The sequence below is a fragment of the Sciurus vulgaris genome (assembly GCF_902686455.1).
Source record: "Sciurus vulgaris genome assembly, chromosome: 14".
Classification (NCBI taxonomy): Eukaryota; Metazoa; Chordata; class Mammalia; order Rodentia; family Sciuridae; genus Sciurus; species Sciurus vulgaris.
Genome location: NC_136475.1, coordinates 66991021 through 67017685, shown reverse-complemented (window position 1 = coordinate 67017685; position 26665 = coordinate 66991021). Strand labels below are relative to the sequence as shown.

General features: G+C 34.2%; 1 protein-coding gene and 1 pseudogene across 7 annotated transcripts in view; both read right to left on the bottom strand.

Moving 5' to 3' along the window:
• The window catches only part of MAP4K3 (mitogen-activated protein kinase kinase kinase kinase 3), a 190596-nt gene that overhangs the window by 16064 nt on the left and 147867 nt on the right, over positions 1–26665 (bottom strand). For all 6 annotated transcript variants that reach the window (XR_013759017.1, XM_079109878.1, XM_079109879.1 and 3 more), the window contains 11 exons: positions 25190–25228; positions 24917–24970; positions 23536–23578; positions 21733–21892; positions 20680–20792; positions 15692–15733; positions 12382–12466; positions 11173–11252; positions 6352–6412; positions 6154–6271; positions 1621–1679 (listed from right to left, as the gene is read on the bottom strand). Coding sequence is in view for 5 of the 6 variants with exons in the window: in XM_079109878.1 (XP_078966004.1) it covers positions 1621–1679; positions 6154–6271; positions 6352–6412; positions 11173–11252; positions 12382–12466; positions 15692–15733; positions 20680–20792; positions 21733–21892; positions 23536–23578; positions 24917–24970; positions 25190–25228 (854 nt within the window). In the remaining variant the exon portion in view is untranslated. The remainder of the gene's footprint in view (positions 1–1620; positions 1680–6153; positions 6272–6351; positions 6413–11172; positions 11253–12381; positions 12467–15691; positions 15734–20679; positions 20793–21732; positions 21893–23535; positions 23579–24916; positions 24971–25189; positions 25229–26665) is intronic.
• Positions 8190–8670, bottom strand: LOC306643443 (COMM domain-containing protein 6-like; annotated as a pseudogene). Its single transcript has one exon. The product of its transcript is annotated as a COMM domain-containing protein 6-like (transcript).

The window sequence follows — 26665 nt, the reverse complement described above, 5'->3', positions numbered from 1 at the left end:
ACAAAACACTTGTTGCTGGGCACAGCGGTGTACACCTGTAATCCCAGCTACCTGGGAGGCTGAGGCATAAGGATCCAAGTTTGAGGACAGATTCTGCAATTTAGTGAGACCCTATCTCAAAATAAAAATAAAAAGGCTGGGGATGTAGCTCAGTGGTAAAGTGCCCCTGGGTTCAATCCTCAGTACGTACATATATGGATACATACAAATAGAGAAAGAAAGAAAAAGAAAAGAAAAGGCACTTGTCTACCCCTCCCCCTTTTCATTAAACTCTTATGGTCACTAGAAAGCATTACAGATATTAATCAGATTTAAAAAAAAAAAAAATTTCTTTTTAAAAATTTGAGACAGGGTCTCACTAAGTTTCCCAGGTTGGCCTTAAACTTGCCATCCTAATGCCTCTGCCTCCAGAGTAGCTGGTATTATATGTATGGACCACCACACTCAGCTTAATAAAATTGTAAAGTATAAGTTTACAAATAATAAGACTGAATTGCCTCATATTTTGGATTTTTCTTCTGCTTAAGATATAAAGGGGCTGGGGATACAGCTCACTTGGTAGAGTGCTTGCCTCGCATGCACAAGGCCCTGGGTTCAATCTCCAGCATCTTACACACACTAAATATATTGTGTGTGTGTGTGTGTGTGTGTGTGTGTGTATACATACATACACACATACATATATATATGTATATAAATAAATGTATTTGAAATAAAAAAAATTAAAAAACTGTAAAGAGAGCAGCCTGGTACAGTGGCACATGCCTGTAATCTCAGAGACCTGGGAGGCTGAAGCAGGAGGATTCCAAGTTCAAGGTCTTAGCAATACCCTATGTCAAAATAAAAAGGGCTGGGATATATGGTTCATGGTAGAGTGCCCCTGGGTTCAATCCCCAGTACTGCCAAAACAAAGCACAAATCAAAAACAAAAGCAAAAACAAAAAAGGTCCTCTCCAATCATTCACAGTGAAATTATTTTGAGGCCTAGCCTAAAGACCACCTTCTTCAGTAGGCCTATGTTAGAGTTCTTTCTGCATTAAACCCAGTGGTATAGTGCCTTATGTGTCTGCTTATCTTCCCTCTTATAGTGTTAATAACTTAAGGGAAAGAAACCACTTTTCGTTTTCGTTTAACAACAGGAAAATAGTTGTTAGGGGGTAGGGTAGGAATTTAGTCTAGAGGTATGTGAACAGAGAGGCCATAATCTTCACATCAGAAGCACAAGTTTCCACATAATAAAGGCATGTGGATACAAGCTGAATGAATGAATGCAGTCTCATTAAAATATTAGTAAGCAGAATGGTGAGTGATAAAGTAACAGTCACAGTGTAATAAAGTGCTGTAATAAAAAAAATAAAGTTATCCCTGTTTCTCCATTTAATCCAACCAAACAAACTATATGCTAAACACCTGTTATGTGCAAGGTGCTATATTAGATTTGGTCTACCCAGGGTTGGGAAAACCAAGAAATCTGTTTTGCTGAAGGCTGAAAAAAATCATTCCTGGAAGGATGCCTTGGGTAGTACCATTTTACACCAGACTTTAAAAATGAGCCTAAAGAAGATTTCTCAGCTACTCTGCAAAACAGGAGAGCTACATGGCATTGGTCAGTTTACTTACCAACACAACACTTCTGACACCACTTGGTTTCAGGGATTTTTGCTGATACAGCAAATTTCCTAAATGTAAACGAAAATGAGTATATAATAACATGTAGGCAAATTTAGTATATGATAAAGGTGCTGTTACAGATCAGTGAAGAGGGCTGTAGATGTACCTCAGTGGTAAAATGCTTGCCTAGCATGTGCAAGGCCCTGGGTTCAATTCCCAATACCACAAAAACCAAACCAACCAACCAAGAAACAAAAAAAGATCAATGGAGAAAGGATAAGTAAAGAAACTGGTGCTGATAAAATACTTACAAAAAATAAGAATATATTGGATCCCTTTCTCATGTCCCCCAAACAATTTTAAATTGAATAAAGACTTAACTATTCTGTAAGACTATAAAAGTATTTAGAAAAGAGAAGCTTTATTTTTCCAATTATGCACCCCTATCATCTTAAAACAGTGGCAATCTATTAAATTAGTAACTTTGGTTTACCAAAATTTACCAATGAAAAAGTGAAAAAAATACACCAAAATCTGAGAAAAGGTATTTTAAGCACGTATAATAAATTAAAGTTATGTAAAAGTTCACTTAGCCCTACAATAATTTGTTAAGTACTTCTTTTATTTAGACATTTTCATTTCTCTACTCAGGAATAATGGAGTTCGCATTTTTTGGCAAAGGGGTGTTAGGAATTCTGCACATTTCTGATTCAAATTTAAAAAGTCAAAATACATTCCGGATTATTTTTTTAAACTATAATTTAAAAAATACCTATATATTCAAATGTCTTTTACAAAGAAAGCTAACATAATGGAAACTGCCAATGCATCAAGTTATACAAACCTCAAATTAAACTTCCTTTTTGCATACATATTTAAACTTCTTTCAAATGTGAAATGTGCCAAAGATTAGATGTCAGTGCTTTGTACTGGTCTTTACTGTACAGTAATTGTGTGATGTTCAATTCCAAAAAGCTCAGAAAAATCTTTTCCATGGACATTTTTGTCCCTGTACAACTGGCACAACCAAGCATATGTAACATTGTGGTGTTACAGTTTTAACCTTTGGTATGTTTTATACTTTGGCTTTATGCTTATGAGAATTCATAATAATTTTACTGAGTCCTTATTTTATGCCATGCATTTTATAGGTTCTGTGTCATTAATCCTCCCTAATACGAGGAGGCAGGTCATAGCATAGAAACCTGATGTTTAGATTTCCACTTGAGGTCTTATTAGTTAGCAATTTAGGGAGAAACAGTTCTTATTCTAATGTCAGTCTATCTGACTACAATGTTCAGAGATTTCAATTTTGAAAAAATCTTTTCATTTATGCTTTTGGTTCAACTTAAATATGGGGTATTTTGAGTTTGCAAAGTAAGCTTTTTTTAAAAAAACGGTTACTATTTGTAAGCACTTGCATGTGTGAATTAAAAATTGACTGATACTCTATAACAGTGATACGGAAATTACCCAGATGCTGAGGCAATGAACCACACAACAGCATCTACCATACCCTGATTTCATACTTCAGATTAAAACACTTGACTATGTTAGGAAAAGTTTTTATATACCCATAAATTAGATTTATGATTATAAAATGCCCCTTTCATATACATTGACATTTCATGTAGCTTAAAGCAAAACCAAACAAAAATTTCCCACACTCTTAAACCACACTGTTTCAAGACAAATATGAATGAAGCTCCTGTCATATTTCCACTGGCAACAGATTTAATGTTCCTGATCAACACTTGAAATCTTGCTCCCTGGCTTCCAAAGCTAACTTAGGGTTTAAGTTATGGAACTGGTCAAAACTCAAAAGGATTAACTGTATCAGTGTTTAAAAGACAGCAAGAAAGCTGGGCGTGCTGGCACACACCTGTAATCCCAGCAGCTCAGGAGGCTGAGGTAGGAGGATTGAAAATTCAAAGCCAATCTCAGCAATAACCAGGTGCTAAGCAACACAGTGAGACCCTGTCTCTAAATAAAGTACAAAAAAGGGCTGGGGCTATAGCTTAGTTACTAGTTGAGTGCCCCTGAGTTCAATCCCCAGTACCCCCCTGCCCTTAAAAAAAAAAAAAAAAAGTTGAGAAGAAAACTATAAAGACAAAAAAAAAAAAAAAAAAAAAAAATCATTTATTAAGCATGGTTTAGGATTAATAATGAAACCTTTCAAAATAAGAGTTGTGGGTAGCACACTGAAATGACATGAAAATAAAGTTAATGTTTATGGTGACCTAAATGCCTTAATGTTAGCCACGATTTCATGAAAGGCAATAAAATTTATTTTATCAGCACTCAATCAAATGGAATCCCAAGTTAACCAAACAACATTTTAAACAAATTTAATGCAGGATATTTTAGGGTATTCTATAGGCACAGTTCAGTTTACTGTGCTTGGTAATGATGACAACTGGATTATTTATTGAGTGCCTACTAGATGCCAGAAGCCATGGTAGGTACTTTACATAAATAATTTATCATTTTCAAAACAACTCTGCCAAGATGACATACTGGTTCCACTTTACAGATGAGTATACTCAGAGAGGCTGTGTAATTTATCCAGGAATTAAATTTAAGATGACTTGGACTCCAAAGCTTATGCTTTACTACAGAATAATAATAATCATATGGTATAATGAGTACCCATCTTCAGCATGACAACCATTAGATGCTTAGTCAAAAATGTTTTAAGTTCTGCTCATAGCATGGTAGAAGGAATGGTACTAATATATACATACAATATTATCATGTTAAAAGGTTTTTTGATCCTTGCCAATTAGTGAGATAATTAAGAGGAGATTTCACGGTAACTGAGTACTAGTAATGAAGCTGAAAAAAGTGGGAAGGACATATTTGTGGGTATTATTATAACTAAAAATGATCGTAACAGAATCTCTGAAATAAGCTAGAGGTGAAATACCCTTAGAGGTAAAACCTTACTATATGGAAGATCCTTAAAGGAAGAGGCAGAACCTTATTGGATCTTGTCTTATCTGTACACAGAGACTGTTCATGCACATTCGGTACATTCAGTAAAATTTGGAAGAACTAAACATAGCTAAAAACAAGCCAAGAAGGTCACTAAGATGTATTATGTAATTAACATTTACAGAGCAAAAAAATGTGCTTTTTTTTTTTTTAAAGTGAATGCAATAAAGTTATGCTCCTTACACTGCTTGGGTGCACTTTACATGTATGTTATACATACCTGAAAACTTGGTTGTTTTTTGTGTCCACAATATTTTAGATATATCAAGTTAGAAAGATGGATGGAAAGATGATATAGGTGAACTGGTAAAACAGCTGCACAAGTGGCAGCTGGGCAAAAAACAGGGGCAGATAAACCCTATGGGAAGAAACAAACTCCATACCCCAAGTTCTTGGGGCAGGTTATAGGGTTTAACACTTTAAACTCCAAATATGGCTCCTGTAGTTCACTAGACCAAATGAAGCTCATAATCACAACTCTCAATAATCATGTATATATTCAATTAAATTTTATGTAACCTATTTTAAGGAAAAGAAAAGCATGCAAATATTTTAAAGTGATTTGTATCAAATGGTTAATTTTAAAAACGATTTTGTACACCAAGTGGCAAATCAGCTGTACTACAAACTTAGCAATTGAGAACCACAGATTCTGAAGTTATTGAAAGCTAAGGTTTTACAGCATTTGTTTTATAAAAATTTTGTTAAGGAAGAATGGCTATATTAAAAAGTTTTTGTAAAACACGTTTTATACTAGACGTAGAAACCTTTCAATCAACAAATAAGGAACAATTATTATAACAAAAAGAAAAGTATAGCATAATTTAGAATTCCTGAAAGTACAAATTAAAACCCTTCAACTTCTGGGGCTGGGGATATAGCTCAGTTGGTAGAGTGCTTGCCTTGCAAGCACAAGGCCCTGGGTTCAATCCCCAGCACTACAAAAAACAAAACAAAACAAAACAAAAACCCCTTCAACTTCTAAGTAATTATCTTCAGATGCCAAAACATCTATTTAATAAATTTTTTTATTTTCTAGGTTTACAAACTATACATTGAAAAAATTTTATACATGTAAACATAAATATGTCAAAAGCCAAAGCAAGAGTGTAGGGAAGGGGAAACACTTGGGACTAACATTGGCCAAATTATATTGTTATATTGTGTGCATGTATGAATATGTAACAACAAATCCCACCATTATATATAGCTATAATGCACCAATAAAAAAAAATGTAGGGGGAAAAAAGCAAAGGCAATACATGTGATGTAAAATGATAGCAAACAAATTAGTTTTAACTTTGCAGAAAACAGATTAAAAATTCAGGGAGAAAATGTTTAATATAATTGGAAAGTAAAAATAATTTTAGAACTCGAGTGTCATAAATAAGGTCCTGTTAAAATATATTACTTACGATTTTTTTTAACACATGATTTCTATTAATCCCAACTGAATTCTCTTTTATTTTCTCTACCATAAGTACTTTCTAGAACAAATTAGTAGCATAATTCCCCTAAGAATGAAAACATTATTAAATATACAGTTACCTTGGCAGTATTCTATCAGGGAGTTTATGTGCTGGAATAGCAACAGGTAACTTTTGCATTTGTCTTGCATAATCAAAAAGCCCTGGTAAATTATGGGAATAAAGCTGAGAAGCTTTACCTGTAAAGAAAATAAATACAACATGAGAGCTAATAATAAGCCATAACAATTGTAAGATGTATAGAAACTAAAAGACTTACCAGATATTGATAGCAAGCAATTGTTCATCACATACAACCATGTACACCTTCGAGGGAATAGCTGAAAAAAAAATGTACAAAGTTTATAAAGGATGATATCTAATCATGTAAATATGTACACATTAACCAGTCGGCTGTCTTATTTATAGGCTATTTAAAAAGTAAAATATTTTTTAATAGAAATTCATTTTATAAGTATTCAAAACAAGATAATATACAAGCATAAATATTTATGGAGAAAAAATTAGTAATAGAATTTTAATCTAAACATGGTATAATTAGTTCAAGTCTCTCTTATGATAAGGACTCTGTAAGCTCCCAAACTATGCAGGGAATAAAACATTTTCAAACATCAGCTCTTCCTTTACTTGGGACCTGGGGTACTCGCTCTAAAATGTATTTACTTAGGCATATGCACATGCATGGGAGATAAAGAAAAAAGGATTGTGGTGGGTGTCATGGAACACAGGATATGGAAACTTAGTATGGAGGAGAAAAGGAGGAAGAAGGTGGAGAGGGAATATGATGAAAACTCATAAATCATACAGGACACACACACATACACATGGAATTTATTACTGCAATCTAATACTTAAGAGCTAAGAAGCACCTCTGGAAGCTTGAAAATGGTTAGTATTAAGGGCAAAGAAAAGGGAATCAATATACTTCAAAAGGAGAAAACAGTCATTCTCATGGAATCATTTCATTGTAAGTATCAGTGATTTTCAAAGTGGTCTTTGGATTAGCAGTGTAAGTGTCAGTTTGGCACATGCTGGAAATGCCTGTTCTTGGACTTCACCCCACACCTACTGAAGCAGAAGTTTCGAAGGTGGGCCCAGCAAGCTGTTCTAACCAGAACCACTTGGCAATTCTGATTCAAACTGGCTATATAGCCACTTATGTATGTATTTAGGTACTCTGAGTTAATAAGCATAGTAGCTTAGGTTTGCTCTGGCAATTCCTTACAGGTTATTCCTGACTGGGAAGAGGACAGGGAATAGGGAATAAAGAATGATGAAATTTATCAAGGTCTCTAAGGATATTACTTATGGCCTTGAGTAACTAATAGAGAAAAATGTAATAACAAAAGGAGAGGCAATAACATATTCCAGACCACATAGCAGTACACTTTACCGCAGCGGCATGAAGCTGATTTTTATTTAATTCAGTGCTGAACTGGATTTATTTTCTTTTTTTTGATTTTTTTTTTATGGTAAACATGGGATACATGTTGTTTCTCTGTACATGGCGTAAAGGCATACCATTTGTGTAATCATAAATTTACATAGGGTATTGTTGTTTGATTCATTCTGTTATTTTTTCCCTTCCCCCCTCCCCGCCCACCCCTCTTTTCCCTCTATACAGACCTTCCTTCCTCCATTCTTGCCCCCCTCCCTAACCCTAACTCTAACCCTAACACTAACATTATGTGTCCTCATCCACTTATTAGCGATATCATTCGACCTTTGGTTTTGGATTTATTTTCATACAAACACATACTTTAAAAGTATTTCTACCAAATCTATGGTTTTTTAAATGCGATTATATATTTCTAAATATAAATGGCTTTGCTTATTTAGATGTTGATGGACCTTTGTTTATTTTATGTGGTGCTGAGAATTGAACCCAGTGCCTCATACATGCTACGCAAGCACCCTACCACTTGTCCACAGCCCAGCCCACTAAGCCACAGCCCAGCCCACTGGCTTTGCAATACAAGGATATATGAAACATCAAGACACAACACAAATTTCATTCATATTATTAACACAGGGAATAACGGAAACATATTTATGAATAGTTTTATTCCAGTGTTAAGAGTTCATACTGGATTTTTTTTCCCTATTTATCTCACTTTTTATTTAGAAAAATGAAAAAATGAAAGTGAAATTTTCATTCAATAAATATTTGATCCTTATGCAATTTGTTTACAGAAGATGAAATCCATTATTTTAGATGATGATAGCAATTTATTAACCAAATAATGTTTTCACACAGTTTCAATAATGGCAGCAATGTCCTTGAACTGTTTGTAGAAATTCTTAAACTGTGGAATTGTCATTTCAAAGGACTTGTTCTTTACGTGGCCAAAATGATCTGCCACTTTTAGCATCACTGCAACATAAGGATACTTAAGAGATCTGCAACTGTCGGAGCTCACAGCCATACCAGTTTCCACTGAAAATCGACAAGCTGGTTGGTGATCTGCGATTTAGCATCCAGGATCGCCTCTTGAGACTCAGATCCCTCCATCGCAAAAGCGAAGGGTTTGACCTGTGGTCTCAGGCAGAGGCTCCCTCTGGCCAACACTTCCGTTTCTGCTTTCTGCCTCTCTGGATTTTTGCTTGTAGCCCAATTTTTAAAACTCCTGAAGTTTTAAAACTTCATTAATTAAAGAGTAATGTCTACTTCCTTTAGCAAGGCAGGCTCTGGGTAAAATATCTACTTAATAAAACAATGTAACATTTAAGAAGGGCAAATTCAAAATCTGGCCTAGATCCAAATATGTGCTTTCTCCATGATTCTGTGTGACCTTGGGTAATTTACTCAGCCTCTTGTGTCTCAGTGTTTCTATCTGTAAAATGGTGCACCTATACTTCACAGAGCTGTGTTGATTAAACAGGATATTCCTGGAAATGCATTAAGAGTATCTGGTGCACAGTGAGTACTCAAGAACTGTTAGTTGTAAGTAGTAAAAGCAGATAAAGAATTTAAAATCAGGATCCTGTTTTGCTTCCTTTTCTCACTTTGGAGCATCGTCCTAGAAGACTTATGCCACTCTGTTTCTTTTCCCTGTAGTACAGAGAAAACCAAACTAATAATCGATTTTACAGTAAGATGAAAAAATTCAGGATTTTACATATTCTCATTCTCTACTCTCAAAGGCTTCCCATGGGAGGAAAAAATATGTCTTACCTTGAAGGGCAATGTTTAACTCAGAAAATACACTCTAGTAGTGTAATTTCAAATGCTAAAGCAATTAAGAAACAAAGTCATTGCAGACTGGGGCTGGTTAGGGTTGATGTATGCTTTCATTTGAGAGTCTTAAGTTAGTTTGATAAAAATGTTCCACATGCCAATATTTGTTTATTTATTTATTTTTATTCTGTTTAGTTATACATGACAGCAGAATGCATTTCGATTCATTGTACACAAATGGAGTACAACTTTTCATTTCTCTGGTGGTACACGATGCAGAGTCACAACAATTGTGCAATCATAAGGTATAATAGGGTAATGATGTCTGACCAATATTTGTTTTAAATATTTTTTTTAAGTTGTAGATGGACACAATACCTTTATTTTATTTTTATGTGGTGCTGAGGATTGAATCCAGGGCCTCACACATGCTGGGCAAGCGCTCTACCACTGAGCTACAATCCCAGCCCTGTTACCAATATTTTTGATATCGCTTTATAGGTAATAATATTACCACCTTTGAATTATTTACTAACTACTACAAATAACTATCCTTTTCTTCTCTTTTTCCTTGTTCTTATGTACTTTTTAAACCAGTTCATTGTATAACAATTCCAGATTAAAAGATTTACAGTACATCACACAGTTAGGACTCTGTTAGAAAATTTGATTTAAAAAAGGTTGAAAAAAGCATGGAAATGCTTTGTAATGAAGAAATTATCATTTACAGATCTCTCTCCATTTTATTTGCAAAGGAGATATTTATTGGTAAAGGAGAATTAGTTACACCTCCCATAGGCACTCAAAACCACATGACCAAATTTAATACACTGTGGTTCATCTAAAATCAGTCCCTCCCCTGAAGATCATGCACTCAGTCACTCAAGTTGGAAACCTGGAGTTAACTGAGACCTCTCCTAAGCCTCGAGGTTGAACTGGTCACTTAATTTGGTCAATTCAGCTCTTTCATCTTTCTCTAGAGGAGGCTATGGCTGAGAGAGGCAGTATGGTGAAGTTAAACACATGAACGCTGAGGCCACCCTGCCTGGGTTTTTTCCCAAGTTCAGCCATTGAATAGCTATTAGATGACTGGCAAGTTATTATTCTTTTCCATGCCTCAGTTTTCTCATCTGTGAAATGGGAACTGCAATGGTATTTCCCTCTCAGAGATTTTATAAGGGTTAAATAATATAAAATATAATTTAAAAATCAGACACTGTCACACAGTAAAACTTTTATAGTCATTAATATCATCATCATTCTTGCAAGTTTCTGGGTGCTAAATGCCAAAAGCTAACCCCTGGTTGGGTCTTTTAGAAATAGTAGCAAAAAAGCTGACTACAACATCCTGCCACACAGCAAACACATACTTCTAAAACAGAGCTGCTCATCAGTGTGGCACAGAATCCCTGAGGTTTGGCATCTGCCCCGCTACCCAGCTCCATCTATCATTACTGTCCTGTGCTCCCAACTGTCCGGTCACCATTTCTCATACTTGCCATGTTATTTCACAACTCTGTGCTGCCACAGTTGCCCTCTTCTGTCTGGATGGCAAATTTCTACTCGTCGTCATTTAAGGTCCACCTCAGACACCCCTTTTTCTTCCTCTCCCAGGAGGTACTGATGCCATCTACCTCTTGTGGCTTATACTCTGTACTTGTTCCCAGTATGACATCTAATCTTAGCGCCCTAGTTACTGATTTATGTCTGTTTTCCCTGGTACATCATGAGCTTCTCAAGTGTAAGGATTAGTCCAGTGACCCTATCTTAAGTATCTGGTAAACAGAACATGTTACACGAAGGTATTATGAATAAAAGAGGCACCAGAGCATAAAAGTGAAACTTACTTCTGTTCCAGTGTCTACTTACAATAACTTAAGAATGAAAGGATACACAAAATACCTGCTCCATTGATGTTTCATGAAGTTCATTAAGATTAAGGGTATAAATCCCTTCTTCGGCACCGAATATCAAGTATTGATCTGTAATAACAAAAGTACTTCGCTGATTTCAATAAATAAGATACTTTTATATAATCTAACATTTAGTAAGTAGGTGTTAATATAACAAAAAATTACTGTAAATACTTTGAATTGAGTTATAAATAAATTTAAGGAGAGTTTTTGGGAGTGGCCAGCTAGATTCTTCACTCATCAGAGGGTACTAGTGACTGAGTCTGCAGCTACTTTTCCTAAAACCCCCTGAAAACAGGATCATGTACAACTCATTTCAGAATGTAAACCAGGAACAGAGAGTACAGGTAAAAATATTTTTACAGAATATTATTTTTCCAGGCTAGGATGAGCACTAACATTAAATAACCCAGAATCTGATCACTATGCATAAAAAAAGTTAACTAAACCTGGGTTCCTACTAGGGTACTCAATATCTCCTGGAAGATAGCAGAACCCTGGCCTTGGCCCTATCTGATCTATTTTTAAGATAAGATTAAAGAACAGGTCAAGAATTTCTTCAGACTAAACTGAAGTATTTTGAGAGCAACTCAGACTAAGAGAATTCCTAAACAGCCCAGCATATAGGACTAGTACTGATAGATTGAAACCATGAAATGTGTGGTCAGACAGAAGTGGGTTTAAACTGAAGCTCTCTACTATCAACTGACTGTGAAACAATGAATCTTTTTGTGTCAGTTTCTGTATCCACCAAATAAAAGTACCTACTTTGAACTTTTAGAAGATTTGGTAAGAGCACATATGCATTTTTAAACACATACATATAAAAAGGTTCATATGTCTCTGTGTATCAGATACACACGTACTAAGATACAGACACAGCAAGAGAACACAGCCTAATTATGACTATTTTGATTATGACCCCTTTTAAAGTCAGATTCTCTCAAAAGAAACGTTTCTGGAGAAAATTTGAGCGGTATAGAACATATTGTTTATTATATTGACACAGTGATTCTAGTGAAATTTTAATGCTACATGCCACCCCACTTATAAAAGTATAAAGAAATTTATCTACCTTAAAATAAAAAAATTATACAACACATTTTTCAGAAAGATATTCAGGAAATGAGTAAAATCAAATGCTTTCATAGTCCCACTTGAAAAAAATTAGGTAACAGATAAAAACACATGATACTACCTCTTGTATCTGGGTTTATCCAGGATGTTGCACAGTGAATTTTCAAGGGACACCCATTAAAAACCTTTGAAAAACATGCGCCCATCTGGAAAAACAAATAACCTCTATGAGACAGTGACAATTAACTGTCCTTAATATAACATGTAAAATGCAATTGGTTTTAATATGGGAGACTACAGAGGACATTCTGAAATTACTATAATGTTCAAACTTACAGAAATACATGTGTTGAATTAGTCATCAGCCTAACTTTTTACAGAATATTATTTTTTTCCAGGCTATTATAATAAATTTTTTGGTAGCCCAAAGTTTCTAGGTACAATAATGATTTTACTTGAAAGAAAAAAATTGTCATATTTTATTGTCTCTATCTTTTCAACTAAACAGAGCAATAACAATAACCACTCTGCCTAATAACTTGCTTATATGAGTATCATTTACATGTTTCATATCAAGAATATAATATTCTCTCATAAGAAGGAAACCATAATTTTCACAAAGAGAAAAAATTCTCATTTGGTTTCATGATAAAATGGTATTAATCACTGAATTTCATATTATAAAAATATAGCTGATTTGAAATTCACATATGTGCTTCAAACTCAAAACATACGGACTCTTTTGTCTGAAAAAAAAAAAAAAGAGCAATCTGGTTATTTTCCGTGTAAGATTCACTAGAAAGCTTTATTCTTTGACATCTCTGACTCTTGTGGTGGTTGCGTTGTGCTGGGAACTTCCTGTGCAAAGGTGCAGGTCAAGATGACCTCGTTGCTGTGGTGATGCTGGCCTTAGGAAACTGTTCAAAGGCTCCGGGTATCAGACGGAACCTTTTGCTCAGTCACCAACTCCCAAATATAGAGAATTCTGAGCAAAACAAGATGACCCTAATGTCTCACAGTTCTGCCTCCTTCAGACTGTCTGCTTTCTCACAAATAATCTTTTGATGAAACCTACACAATAAACATGCTGAGCTAGCTCTGGGTCAGTCAAATTCCAACAGGGTTTGGCTGCCCACTGGGCCCCAGCTTCTTCTCTATGTGTGTCTGTTGGTCTTTTCTTCAGCCCCCATTGGCCCTCTTTGATTTCTGAATTAATGGCTGTGTTAGTCACAGCAGTTTTCAAAGGGAAAAATGTTAGTTTTGAAATTATCATTTTGGTTAAATACATAAGGTTTGCATTTATTACTGACCATTTGAGGAAAAGAGAGTACAAAAATATGTGACCATAGGAAACTCCTGTATTTGCCAGGTTGTCCTAAATTAACAGAACGACACTGTGCATCACCTTACTACAGGAAAGCTTTCTTCACAAACATGGAGGCAACATGTGCGAGAACACATAGCTAGCTGACTATCACAGATTAAAACATTAACATAAAATAATCACAAGAACCTTAACATTTCCTTTTTAATAACAGAAATGTACCAATCAATATTTTAAAAGATCTTAGTACCAAACAACAACAACAACAACAACAACAACAACTTAGGTTGGCAATACCATCAGGTGGCAGGAGACCAATGGTGTAGGGCAGAAACTGTATCACTTAAGAAAACTTAATAATTACCTTTTAAGATGACTAACAAAATATGTTTGTTACGGTACTGCTAACCTCTAGCAATCAAAGTGGCAACAATCAGTCCTAACCTTAAGCTAATTTGTATAGTTGGATCTTATCTGGCATTCCACTGTTATCAGCTTTCCCTGTCAAGCTGCATACCCGAAGTAAGAATTTTATCTTACAGCCAAATGGCAAGTTTGCCTATTACATTTATTTCTGTTATAAGTATATATATATATGTTATATAATATAAATTATATTAAAAATTATATTTTACTTTATAAATTAGTATTCAAATTATAATTTTAAATATTTAAAATTTAAGTATAATATATGAATATAAAGCATACAGGTTTTACTTTATAAAGTATGATTTATAACCTGTATATTTTGCGAATTTAAAAAAGCAGAAATGAAAAGTTTTTTAGGCTGAAAAGTAGAAGTGGGAGGTAAAAAACTAGAACTAAGGACATCTAAATGTTACATAAGGTTTTAGATTATAGATTTTTAGTGATGGAAATAGAATTCTCTCCATACTAATCTAAATTTACATTGATTTAATATAATTTTAATACTAAGGACAGCTCGACCATATGATTCAGCACTCCCATTACATACCCAAAGGAAATGAGATCAGTATGTTGAAAAGACATCTGCTCTTTTGTTTATTGTAGTACTATTCATAACAGCCAAGATATAGAATCAACCTCAGTGTCTATTAATTGATGGGTAGAGAAAATGCAGTACATATCCATTATGAAACACTATTTGAACTTAAAGGGACAGCCTGGTCTAACTAAAAACAAAAATAAATAAAACCCAACTAAGGTGATGTCAGACATCTAAGTTCTGACTAGGGCTCCATGTTTTGTGATTTTAGTGACCAGGACCTTTAATGTTAGTTTTACTCACAGGCAAGATCAAGCACTTAGGCCAGATGTTCCTCCAATATGTCTTCTAGTTTAAAAATTCTGTGTTTTTTTTTTTTTTTAATACTGAGGATTTAACCCAGGGTGCTTTACCACTAAGCAACCTCACACACCTGGTTCTTTTTATTTTGAGACAGGGTCTCACTAAGTTACTTAGGGCCTTGCTAAATTGCTGAGGCTAGCAATTTAGCCTTAGTGATCCTCCTGCCTTAGTCTCCCGAGCTGCTGGGATCACAGGTGTCACCATGTCCAGTTAAAAGTTCATGTTTTTGATAATTGAAAATATACTAGAAAAATGTCATAACTATATTTTGTACTCTCTGAAAATCTATGTGGCTTTTCCACATTTCTTAAAGCCATAAACAGGATATCAACAAATTTTGGAATCAAGGAGCTTTAACATGTAATATTCGTCATAATCTCATTTTGAAATACTACTTTTTAGATGTAATCAAGTAATTTTAAATTAGGAAACATAGATCTTTTTGGTAATAAGGAGGGTTTTTGTTTTGTTTTTTGGGGCAGTACTAGGGGACTGAACCCAGGGCCTCCAGCATGCTAGGCAAATGCTGTATCACAAAGTTAAATCTCCAGCTCTTTTAGAATTTTGACACTGGGTTTCATTAGATTGCCGGGGCTGGCCTTGAATTTTAGATCCTCCTGCTTCAGCTTCCTGAATAGCTAGAATTATAGGTGTGCGCCACCATGGCTATGAAAGTTCTTTTAAACAGGATAAAAATGTAACCTAAGATGCACTTCTGAGCCATTATTTATCATTGTCCTTAGTCTTAAAATAGCTTATTTGATATTTTGTACTTACATGTACTTTAGGTGTTGGGGGAAGACCATTGCTAATAGGCTTCTGGAAAAAGAACACATACATGATTATATATATATATATATATATATTTTTAAACTGCTGTTTGGCATTACAATTCTCTATTTCAATCACATTTATCTGAATAAAATACATGAATATATTCTCTTTGGAAAAAAATCATTATAGATAATTGTTTAAATTTCTTGTAATCCTTCCATAGTCCATTTATTTCTAGTACCTGCCCCCCAGAAACCAGTTTGGTGTGTACCCTTTCTTTAAGCAATTACATATACTCATGTATTTACACAGCTTTCTAGATGCCCCCCCGCCTTTTTTTTCCAGTGCGGGGGATCAAACCCAGGACACCAGGCATGCTAGGCAAGTGTTCTACCAATGAGCTATGTCCAACTCACTTTCTAAACTTTTTGGTATATATTTACATAAATGTTCTCATAGAAAACAATGTTTTTGTATGTTTTTGGACTTGGCCTTAAAATGGTCTTAGAACACAATTTTGCATCAGTCATACAGACCTATTTCATTTATTTTAATGCAACATGGTATGAATAGAATATATTTAATAACTTAATTGTTATTGGATATTGAGGATTTTTAATTTTTTGTATAAAACAATGATAAAGTGGAAACCCCCACTTAACTTTCTTATGCACTGTAAGATTTTTTTTTTACATTATCATAGCCTTTATTTTACTGGTAGATAAACTGAGAAATGTCATGAAATAAGAAATCCACTGTATAATACATAATATAGTCAAAGATCTTGAAAAAGAATTAATGTCTTAACTATTATTTCCCATCTTTAATCAGAATATTATTCATCCTTTTCCATACTGAAAATATACCTCACTAATTACATTTCATTAACCAGCACTTTGGAGTATAAAGGTTGCTGTTTTTGAAAGGCTTCATCTCTCCTTAAGATATTAAATAATTTCCAATTTGGAAAGTATAACTAATGCCACTTGGTTTTAAGTGGATCTATATCTTAATAATCAAGCTAAAGACATAGCAAGAAAACAATGACATTATCACTTGAAGGTTGTCTCAGCCTACTATTTGCCATCTAATCAGACACTTGCATTAATTCCAGCAGAAATTCTTGGATCAGCTTCTAAAGTATAACAAAGAAATGAGACAGGTGGAACAAAGAGGAACATCTTACTTAAACTTTTGAGCTAATAAAACAACACAGAAGTGGGGCCCCTTGTGACACTTCTTACTTTGGTAACAAGATCATTAATATCTTATCAATTTCATACTCATGGAACACTATATGGTTAAAAGAATAAAATAAACAGAAGAGCTCTACAACACATTTGAAATAAGGAACACTGCATGGTAACTCACAGGCACAGAGTTCCATAATTTTCAGGCAAGTTTAACTGTCCTTCACAAAAATTCATCACCACAATGCAAGCAGGCCAGCTTACCAAGAGCACCCTACAAATGGCTCTTACCACATGGTTCTTAGGATAACTGTGCTTACACTTTGAACATCCACATGGATATCATAATGATGGCAACTGTGTATTCACTATTTGGTGAAATTTCTTGCTTTCCTTCATGATTTCTTCAGTCTCTTTTTCAGTTAAAAAAAACAAGCTTTTCTAAGAAGTCTGAATCTTCTAAGGACAGCTCATCTCTTTGTAAAAGCAGGAGAATCCCATCAACAGTTAAAAATGTGAATGGCAGCCTTGTTCAATCTCTTCTAATGCACATTTGTGAAAGCTGGATACAAAGGCAAAGTTTTCAAGTCTTCTTATTTTACCGCACTGTGGGGTGCCAGCCAATTTTCTTTTGATATGGAACTTTCAGTTGCCTTTGACAGAGAAGACCACTGTGCAGCCTACCAACTCAGCCCTGTAAAGGCCAAGTAAGTGGCAACTGCAGCACACCAAGAATGTGAGCCCAGCACTCTAGCAGTGCAGAGCCCAGATATGGGGAGTGTAGTCCAGGTATGCATAGATATAGGAGGTGGTATGGGTCACTGCAGACACAGACATCAGTGAGAGGGTTCCAGAGTGGACCCCAGGCAGGGCTCAGGGCTGGCAGGGAGTCCCTGGGACACAGCAGCAGTAGCACCCCCTCCTTCTCCAAGGACTCAAGCTTCGTGGATGGCCATGAATGGTTTTTTGAAAGGGCATTCTGTGAGAAATGAAACTTCTGGTACACAGGATCTATAGTGTTTACATTTTAGCTGATGCTGATTGCCTCTTAGAGGGTCCCTGTCCCTATCACATCACAACAGCAATATTATGAAGATAAGTAAAAAAAAAAAAAAAAAAGCTTTCTCATGTGTTTCTCATTAATGTGCATGCCTCTGAGGAACAGGAAGTACTTTTTCTGTAAACTATCTTTTCCCATTGTTTTATTGAGTTGTCTCTTTCTTATTTATTTGTTTTCCATATATTCTAGATTTGAATATTTTGTCTGAAACTAGAACTATTTTTCCTAGTCTATAGATTATCTTAATCTTGTTTAAAATGTTTTGTCAGTTGAAGTGATATTCAAGTATATTAATCAATGACCACAGTATAGAGACAATTTCAGGGAGAGCAAAAGTAGAACATTTGCTCACCCACAATGTCCTCAAGATATTTTTCAAAGAGGCCATGTTTCTCAACGTATAAACTATCTCCTGGAGAAGGAATATCCTTGGATTATAGTATACCTTCAATATGAGTTTTTTCGAGTCTCGATTTCTTTCAAGGTTAATCTTAATAACAGCATTTGAAGAAATGATTTTTTTTCCCTCAATCTGATATAAATCAAAATCATTTAAACAGTGTTATAAAAGTTAACAAAAAAGCTACTGTTAATTGATTTCATATATGACATAAAATATAAATTGACATTTCTGAAATGAAGGTTTTATGGTATCTTGGGTTGGAGGTATACCTCAGAGGTAGAGTACTTGCCTAAGAGCATGTGTGAGGCCCTGGGTTCCATCCCTAAGCATTTCCATTAGACATATTTTTGAGGATGTACAGCATCACATTATTCCTACCAGTTTCTAGTAGCTTCTTATTCTACTTTGCAAATAATTTACATACTTTTGTTTTTGTATTGTTTTCTTTAAAATATCTGATATTGGGCTGGGGGTATGGCTCACAGAGTGCCTGCCCAGTATGTGGGGCCCTGGGTTTGATCTCCAGCACCAAAACAAATATAAAATATCTGATATTTATTTTAGCAAAAATTCATTTTAAATTGAGAGGCTGTGAATGTCATTAATTCTCAGATTAACTTAAGGAAAAGAATTGGCTATAAATAGCTTCAAGAAGTTACACAACTGGGCACCGTGGCACTTGTCTGTAATCACAGCAATTTATTTTAAGCTTGAGGCCAGCATCAGCAACTGAGCAAGGCCCCAAGCAACTTTGTGAGATACCATCTCAAAATAAAAGATACAAAGGGCTGGGGATGTAGCTAGCTCAGTGGTAAAGTGTCCCTGAATTCAAGTCCAGTACAAAAAAAAAAGTCATATATAAAAATGCTTACATCTTCCAAAGGTTATCATATACAGGTTAAGCATTCCCAAATCAGAATTCTGAAATATTCTAAAATCTGAAACTTTCTGAAAGCAAGTTTTCAGATTTTGAAACATTTCAGATTTTGGTTTTCTAGATTATGGATGCTCAACCAGTAAAGTCTATGTAAATATTCAAAAATTAAAAAACTTTCAAAATCTGAATCACTTCTGATCCCAAGCATTCTGGATAAGGGATATTAAACCCTTATTGTATTGTAGTCACCCTCACTTTTGTACTACTACATTAGCAGGGTTGCCAAAATTTAAACTGATAGAGTCAAAAGGCCTGGTCAAAGGACAGAACTTTATAAAACCCATTCTCCAAGGACATTTTACACTTCTGTTAAAAGTGTCTTAAATTTCCAAACTGTAATGGGTAACCCTAGTAAAATGCCCCAACTGAATTATAAAAAAGGAATGCCATTTTCCACAATAAAAATTTAAAAGAATTTTTTTTTTTTTGTACCATAAGCCCATCTGTATAGGCTTTTGTGTTACATTTTTTCCTTTGTGTAAATATAACACAAAAGCCTCTAGTGATGTGCTTATTGTACAAAACCCTAACACGTATTTGCACATGAACATATTGGATTATTAAACATTTCTATAAAATAAATATTTGTAAATATAAAAATGTCAAAAACATCTCAACATTTGTTGAGATATTGGGGACTTTAACGATTTTTGTTGTTATTTTATGTTTTTGATAATAGATGAATGTTTTCTAGTGATCAAGATTCAATTCTTTACAAATGTTTAAAATTTTTCATGTCTTATGATTCCGAATAAATAATATATATTCTGATAGTAATGCCACAGTGTTTTATCTAACACTCATGACAGGAGTAGCTACTAAGGCTTATTTCACCATTCTTGAAATGATATCTAAGTTTGCTAAAAGATAATATTTCACCTTTGTTAGCTCTTTTCTTTGTGTAAGAGCAACTATATCACTCATTATGTAACTATAGAAATTTTTCCTGGAAGTTATAGCTTTCTTTATATTCTTAGTTTCCCTAATTTCTTCAGACTATAAAAGGTATTTTCCCCCTTTTCTTTCCATTTTTGTGGTGCGAGGGATCAAACCCAGGCACTTGTGCATGCTAGGTAAGCATTCTATCACTGAACTACATTCCCCAGCCCTGTATAAGAAACTTTTAAAAATTGTTTTGTGCAGAGTCCAAAATATGAAAATCCCATTTTAGAATACATTAAATAAAAAAACAGTCAAAATAACTTAAATAAGAGAATGATGTTATTCAAGATTATCACTGGAAAGATTTAAATAATCTACTTGTTATAATCAATATACTAAAATACCAATATAGCAAATATAAAATATACAATTGATACAGTTTCACTGTTTAAGTGTGAAACTAACTAAATAGTGGAAAAGAACCAAGTACAAGAAGAGCTTATAAATGCCAATACCCACTGGTACATCTTTCTTCTCTTTCCTGGAAACGTTTGTGCCTCGATGTTCATTCTGTTGCTGGTATAAAGATCCATCTCGTTCACCATTTAACTGGAAGGAGCCCACTCCATTTCCTTCAATAAGAAATGTTTAAATATTTTAACAAACTATTAATTTTCATTAAGAAAATTATCAAGTAGAGAAAAAAGCATTAACTCTAGGACAGTTTCATTCTTTATTTGAGATCAATCAGAGTATTTAATACTGAAGTAAGAAGTTTTTATACATAATGTTTTTTTTTTTTTTTCCCCCTTTTTTGGTGAACCTTTACTTTATTCATTTATTCATATGTGGTTCTGTGGATTGAACCCAGTGCCTCACACATGCTAGGCAAGCGCTCTACCACTGAGCCACAACCCCAGCCCCTATGTACAATGTTTTTAAATTAAACTTCCATTTGTGGTACATAAGGTGAATTTAAATTCAGGTTGTATCTAAGTACATATATTTATTTGTTTTAAAAAGGCAAAAATGAAATACTGAATTCATTAACTACTTTCATGAAAGGGGCAATTTATATTATGTTACCAAGAAACCTCGGTTGCTCTTTCTTAAATTCTTTCTTATGGGTAAGACAGAAGAAACTTTATAGTGTTAAAACAACTCTTTTCAGTATTAACTGGATGCAATATACAGCAAAAAAGGATCATCATTTCATTAAAATGATTAAAGGAAATTAAAAAAAACCTTCCTTGTTTGTTCATAGTTTAATTTCTATTGCTTATACAATGTAGCTAAATGATGACAGAGCATAAACTACGTTCCAAAAGAGGGGAGGCTAAATAAGAAATGATAAGCAAGGGACAAAATATTTCAGGACTGGGTGATAGGGAACCCCTTTATTAAAAACACTGAATCATGAAACAAAGATCAAAAAACATCTCCTTAGCCACAGTGTCTCTTCTCTCCTCCCTCAAAGAAATTCAAAATAATTTCTTAAAAGAAAAATTTTCTCTATATTTTATCACACAGCATGAAAACCTGGTAACATCCAACTTTATCCTTCTTCATTACCTAAAGCAACAGGCTTTTGTGGAGGTAATCGCGGAGGTGGTGGTCTAGGTGGAACCTGGGATGGTTTTGCTGGGCTCCCTGACATGGGACATCTCTTGATTGTTCCTTGATTATCTTCCTCAGTAGAATGGGTTTCCTGTGGTATGAAGATGGACTTAGGCTGAAATAACACAGAAAAGAAGACCAATGATTAAACATGTAATTATTTTCTTGAAGTAAATGTTGTTATATTTCAAATTGTGTTTACCAGATGAATTGAGGGTACTTAACTATATGATTCAGGTAATCTTATTATCTTAAAAATATCCTAAAAATGGACACTAATATGTATTTCTCAAGTTTTGCAGCTGTGCAAAAAAAAAAAAAAAAAAAAAAAGGGTGGGTGGGCTCTCTGACTTTTTTTTTTTTTTGCGGTGCTGGGGATTGAACCCTCTCTGTCTTTTTATTAATTCTTTTTTATTTTTTTGGTACCAGGAATTGAACCAGGGACACTTAACCACTGAGCCACATCACAGCCCTTTTTTGATTTTAATGTTTTAAAAAAAACTCAGGGTCTTTCTGAGTTGTGTAGTGCCTCGCTAAGTTGCTGAGGCTGGCTTTGAACTTGTGATCCTCCTGCCTTAGCCTCCCAAGTCACTGGGATTACAGGCGTGCTCCATCACAAGTGGCTTTTTATTAATTCTTCAAGCCTTCCCAATTAGGCTTAAAAACAGTCCTTCTGATAGCTTCCAATTTAAACAAATCTGTTTATTATGAGTCTTACAACTAATCCAAGCTCAGCTCCTTATCAAAGCTAATCTAAAGTGTCCCTTAGCTGACTCAGTGTTTTTATGTTGATGCTTTCTTTCAGATGGGGGATAGAAGATACACATTAAGATGTTCTCAAAATAAAGAAGGTAGCACCACAGTAAGGGATGCCTGAAAAACTTTTTGTGAAGAAAAACACTCCAGTCAGTTGAAGTATTGGAAAATTTATTTACTTTTATAAATTTACCTGGTATTATAAAGATTGCTCAGCACTTATTACCTTGAAATTCAGATCTCTATACTTCTGCTAATATAAAGCTAAACAAGCAAGCACAGCATCATTTACTTGTGTGAATCAAGATTTTTCTCAGTGGTATAAAAAAGAAAACAAAAATATTGTAATAAATTTGATGCCAATACTAGCTCCTATTTACAATCTAGCTTCTACTTACTCCGATTTCAAACTTCAAACCAAATCATTTCATAATTAAAATGTGCTATGCATATGAATTTATAAATTTATATTATCACTATTTATATTAACTGATTTTATCCTTTAAGAAACCTATCAGTTGCAGTTACTTTTAATATTTTATGATGATTTTGTTTGGCACAGGGATTTTGTTGTTAAAATTTTCTTGAAAGTTACTGTTTTATTTTGTATTTTTAATTTATAATCATCTTCTGAAAAATAAATATTTGTGAGGATAAATTACCAGTCTTTGCTCATTCTCAGAGATCAGTTAACAAACTGCAGAGTTTGAGAAAAAATAATTCTAGTAACATTTGTTTTCTAACTCAAGTGAAATAATACTAATCCATCAAAACACTTATTTCACTTTAGGAAAGAATAAGTTGGGGTATTTTCAAAAGGCAAAAATAATCAAATTATCTTAGATCACAGTTAGCAACTTCATAATTATTCTTTGTGGGTCACAAATAAAAATAAGCTAGAGTAACTTACAATACAGAATTAAGTGGCAGAATAATAATACACATGCACACAGACATATACATACACACATAGAATTCAAATTAAGAAATAAACCTGTCTACCTTTGGTGGAAGAGGTGGTGGAACTTTTGCTTTCATGGTTGAACTAAAAACAAAAAGTTTAGAATCAGCACGCTTCATTTTACAAATAAATCATCAGTAAAATGTAATTATTTTTTCAAATCTATATGGAAGAAAACCCTGCAAAAATAAGTACCATTTTCTAAGATTGTGAGTTTTTTTCAAAATATTCTGTGAAATGTACAAGTTATGTTGAATGAAGTGTTATTCAGAAGTAATTGGGAAGATATGCCCCCTTAGTTTAAATATTATACCTGAAACTGGGAAAGATGAATAAAATTTCAGTTTATTTCAATTAAACGTAAATAATATAAGAACATAAGTGGCACCTGGTAGAGGAAAAAAAATGATACAATATAAATCACATCATAATCTTCATTTGCGCTATTTTTTAGGTATGAAATATCTTTGATGAATCTCATCAAAGGCAATATATGTGCTCTATGAAATGACAGGCAGAATTTGAATGAGGTTAAGATTCATTAAACTTAGGATAAGTTTCAGAAACAGAAAAAATTAAAAGATGGTCCAGAAAATGTCTCAGATGAGGACACTGAGGCCCAGAGGTTAAGTGACCTGACTCAGGGTCAGAGTAACAAGGTGAAGAAGAAGCAGACATGCCCAAGAGCCTGTCAGGTGCTCCTGTCTACTGGAAACTGAATCTTTATCAAAACAAGCAAACAAAACCTACTGAATTTAAAGGACTAAGCAGTAATATACACATAATAATAAAAAAATTCCCCTTTAAAAATGCACACATTTATCCAAAGTATTTCTTTGAAATATATTCAATGAAATTTAATGAAGCATAAAATAAACTTTGTAGTTGTAGTAATTACAGCAGCTAGCAATTACTAAGTACAATAAAAAACTGTTAGTTTTTTTCCTAAGTTGTTATTAATCAGTGTTATGGACTGAATTGTGTCTCCCCAAAATTCATATCTTGAAGTCTTAATCCCCAGTATGACTATACTTGGAGAAAGGGCTTCTAGGAAGAAACTAAAAGAGAAGATACTGCCCTCCTCTCCGCCACATGCACACTGAGGAAAAGCCATGTGAAGACACTGCAGAGGTGGCCACCACCAGGAACCAAACAGGCCAGCACCTAGATCTTGAACTTTCCAGCTTCTGGAGCTGTGAGAAATAAACTTTTATTGTTTAAGCCACCCAGTCTAAGGTATTTTATTAGGGCAGCCCAAGCTAACTACAATAACTGTGATAGAAAAAAGGAACAGCCTATGGTATGGCCTATGATACTGTTACTAATTATGTTAAAATTACTGTCAATATTAAACTGCTAGATTTAAGAAATCAGGTCAAATGACACCTTTTCTTTTTACCAAAGAAGAGAAACAAAACTCACTGTTTGGATTCATCCTCATCCCCCTCATCATCTTCTAAGTGTGCCACGTGTCCTCTAAAGAAAAAGGATAATACCACAGTTACTTTACCAAAGAGCTTAAGAAGAAATTCTTAAAAAGGCAGGAAGGGCTTCTGCAAGACAGAATTTTATTTCTATGTCTTTACAGGCTAGAATAAGTTAAAACAATTCTCTCTACGTGTCAGACAAGGGGGCAAAATGACTTTACTCATCTGTGACATAAATTATTTAAAGCTTAACTAAAAATTAAATTACCGCTGATGTAATTCTTCTTCAACAGACTTCAGAAGACTCCTTAAAAGGAAAAACAACAACAAAAACCAATGTTAACAAATAAGCAAAGGAATATTATGTATATATTTTTATCCTTTAACCTTACCCAAAATTTTTTGAATGATCACTTTTTTACCATTTACCAAAAATTTGCTACAATGATCACCTCTGTACCATAAAACAAGTCATACTTAATGAGATATCTCTATTTTCTGTTGCTAATATCTTTATAAATGTTAAATGAACAAATTAAATCCTAATGTTCATTGAAAATACCAGTTGGAACAGAAGACAACTCACCATGAAATGTCACAACAGTACTGACAAAACAATAATTGCAGGGTCATTGTCAGGGGTTTCCAGGATTCAAATTTTACCTGGAATATTATACCTGACACCTGAAATTATATTTTCCTTTTCTTAAAGTAAGGAAGGTGACACATTCTGAAAAAAGTCATGCTCTCAGGCAATCCTACAAAATGAAGCTCAACATGTTGGATCTCTCTGCAGAAGCATGCATGCATGTGATGTGAATACATGAATGTAGTAGCACTTTGCTTTCACGGAAGACACTCACTTACCTGAAGGCTCTGTTCTCCAGTGGTGCACTGGCAAACACATTTACACTTTTGGGAGACTAAGCCTGTATCAGACCAGGTGTGAGGATTTTACCATTAGGAACAGTATATAAAATTTTAAATTTTAGGAATGTAAGAGAATTTGAGACATTCCTGAAGTTCCCTTACTTCTCTTCACTGCAAATTCACGCAGTATACCACCTACATTATACTCTTCAAGCATAAAAACCCAATAGTCTTCTCAGAGCTAATGGAATAGATAGAAATACAGTTACTGAAAAATACTGGGATAAAAATGATTCAGCAGGAAATTTACTCTCCCTCAAAGTTATAAGAGTACTTTCTAAATATGTTTTCCTTTTATATCTAGGGGAAAACTATGTGTAGAATTATCAAAACATAAAACTAGAGAAACTGAAACGCTATCTATTATGAACAATAAATAGAATAGCTTTTAGCCATCAAATATTTTATTAGGCTGGCTTAATAACAATATAAGTTTAAAAAATGACAAAGTTATGAATCTAGAATGGTCAATGACACAGAAAAACTAATTGCAAGTTCTATTTTGTGGACAGAAAAATTGAGGAACCACAGTCAAATATCATATTTATAAAGCTCTCCCAAGGCCAGCTCTAGGATGGCAAGAGCTTCCAGCTAGAAGCAGTAGAGCAAAATGAGGACAGGTTTTAAACCAAGACCTAGAATCTGAACCCTGCCCCACCTCTAAGGGCTATGCGGTCCTGGGTATGTCACTTTGATACCTCATGATTCAGTTTCCTTATATGTTAAAATGGGAATTACAATAGTACTTGCATCCAAACGTTTAAAGATAAAATGAATTAATACAGGTAAAGTACTTAAAAGAGTAACTCAGGAC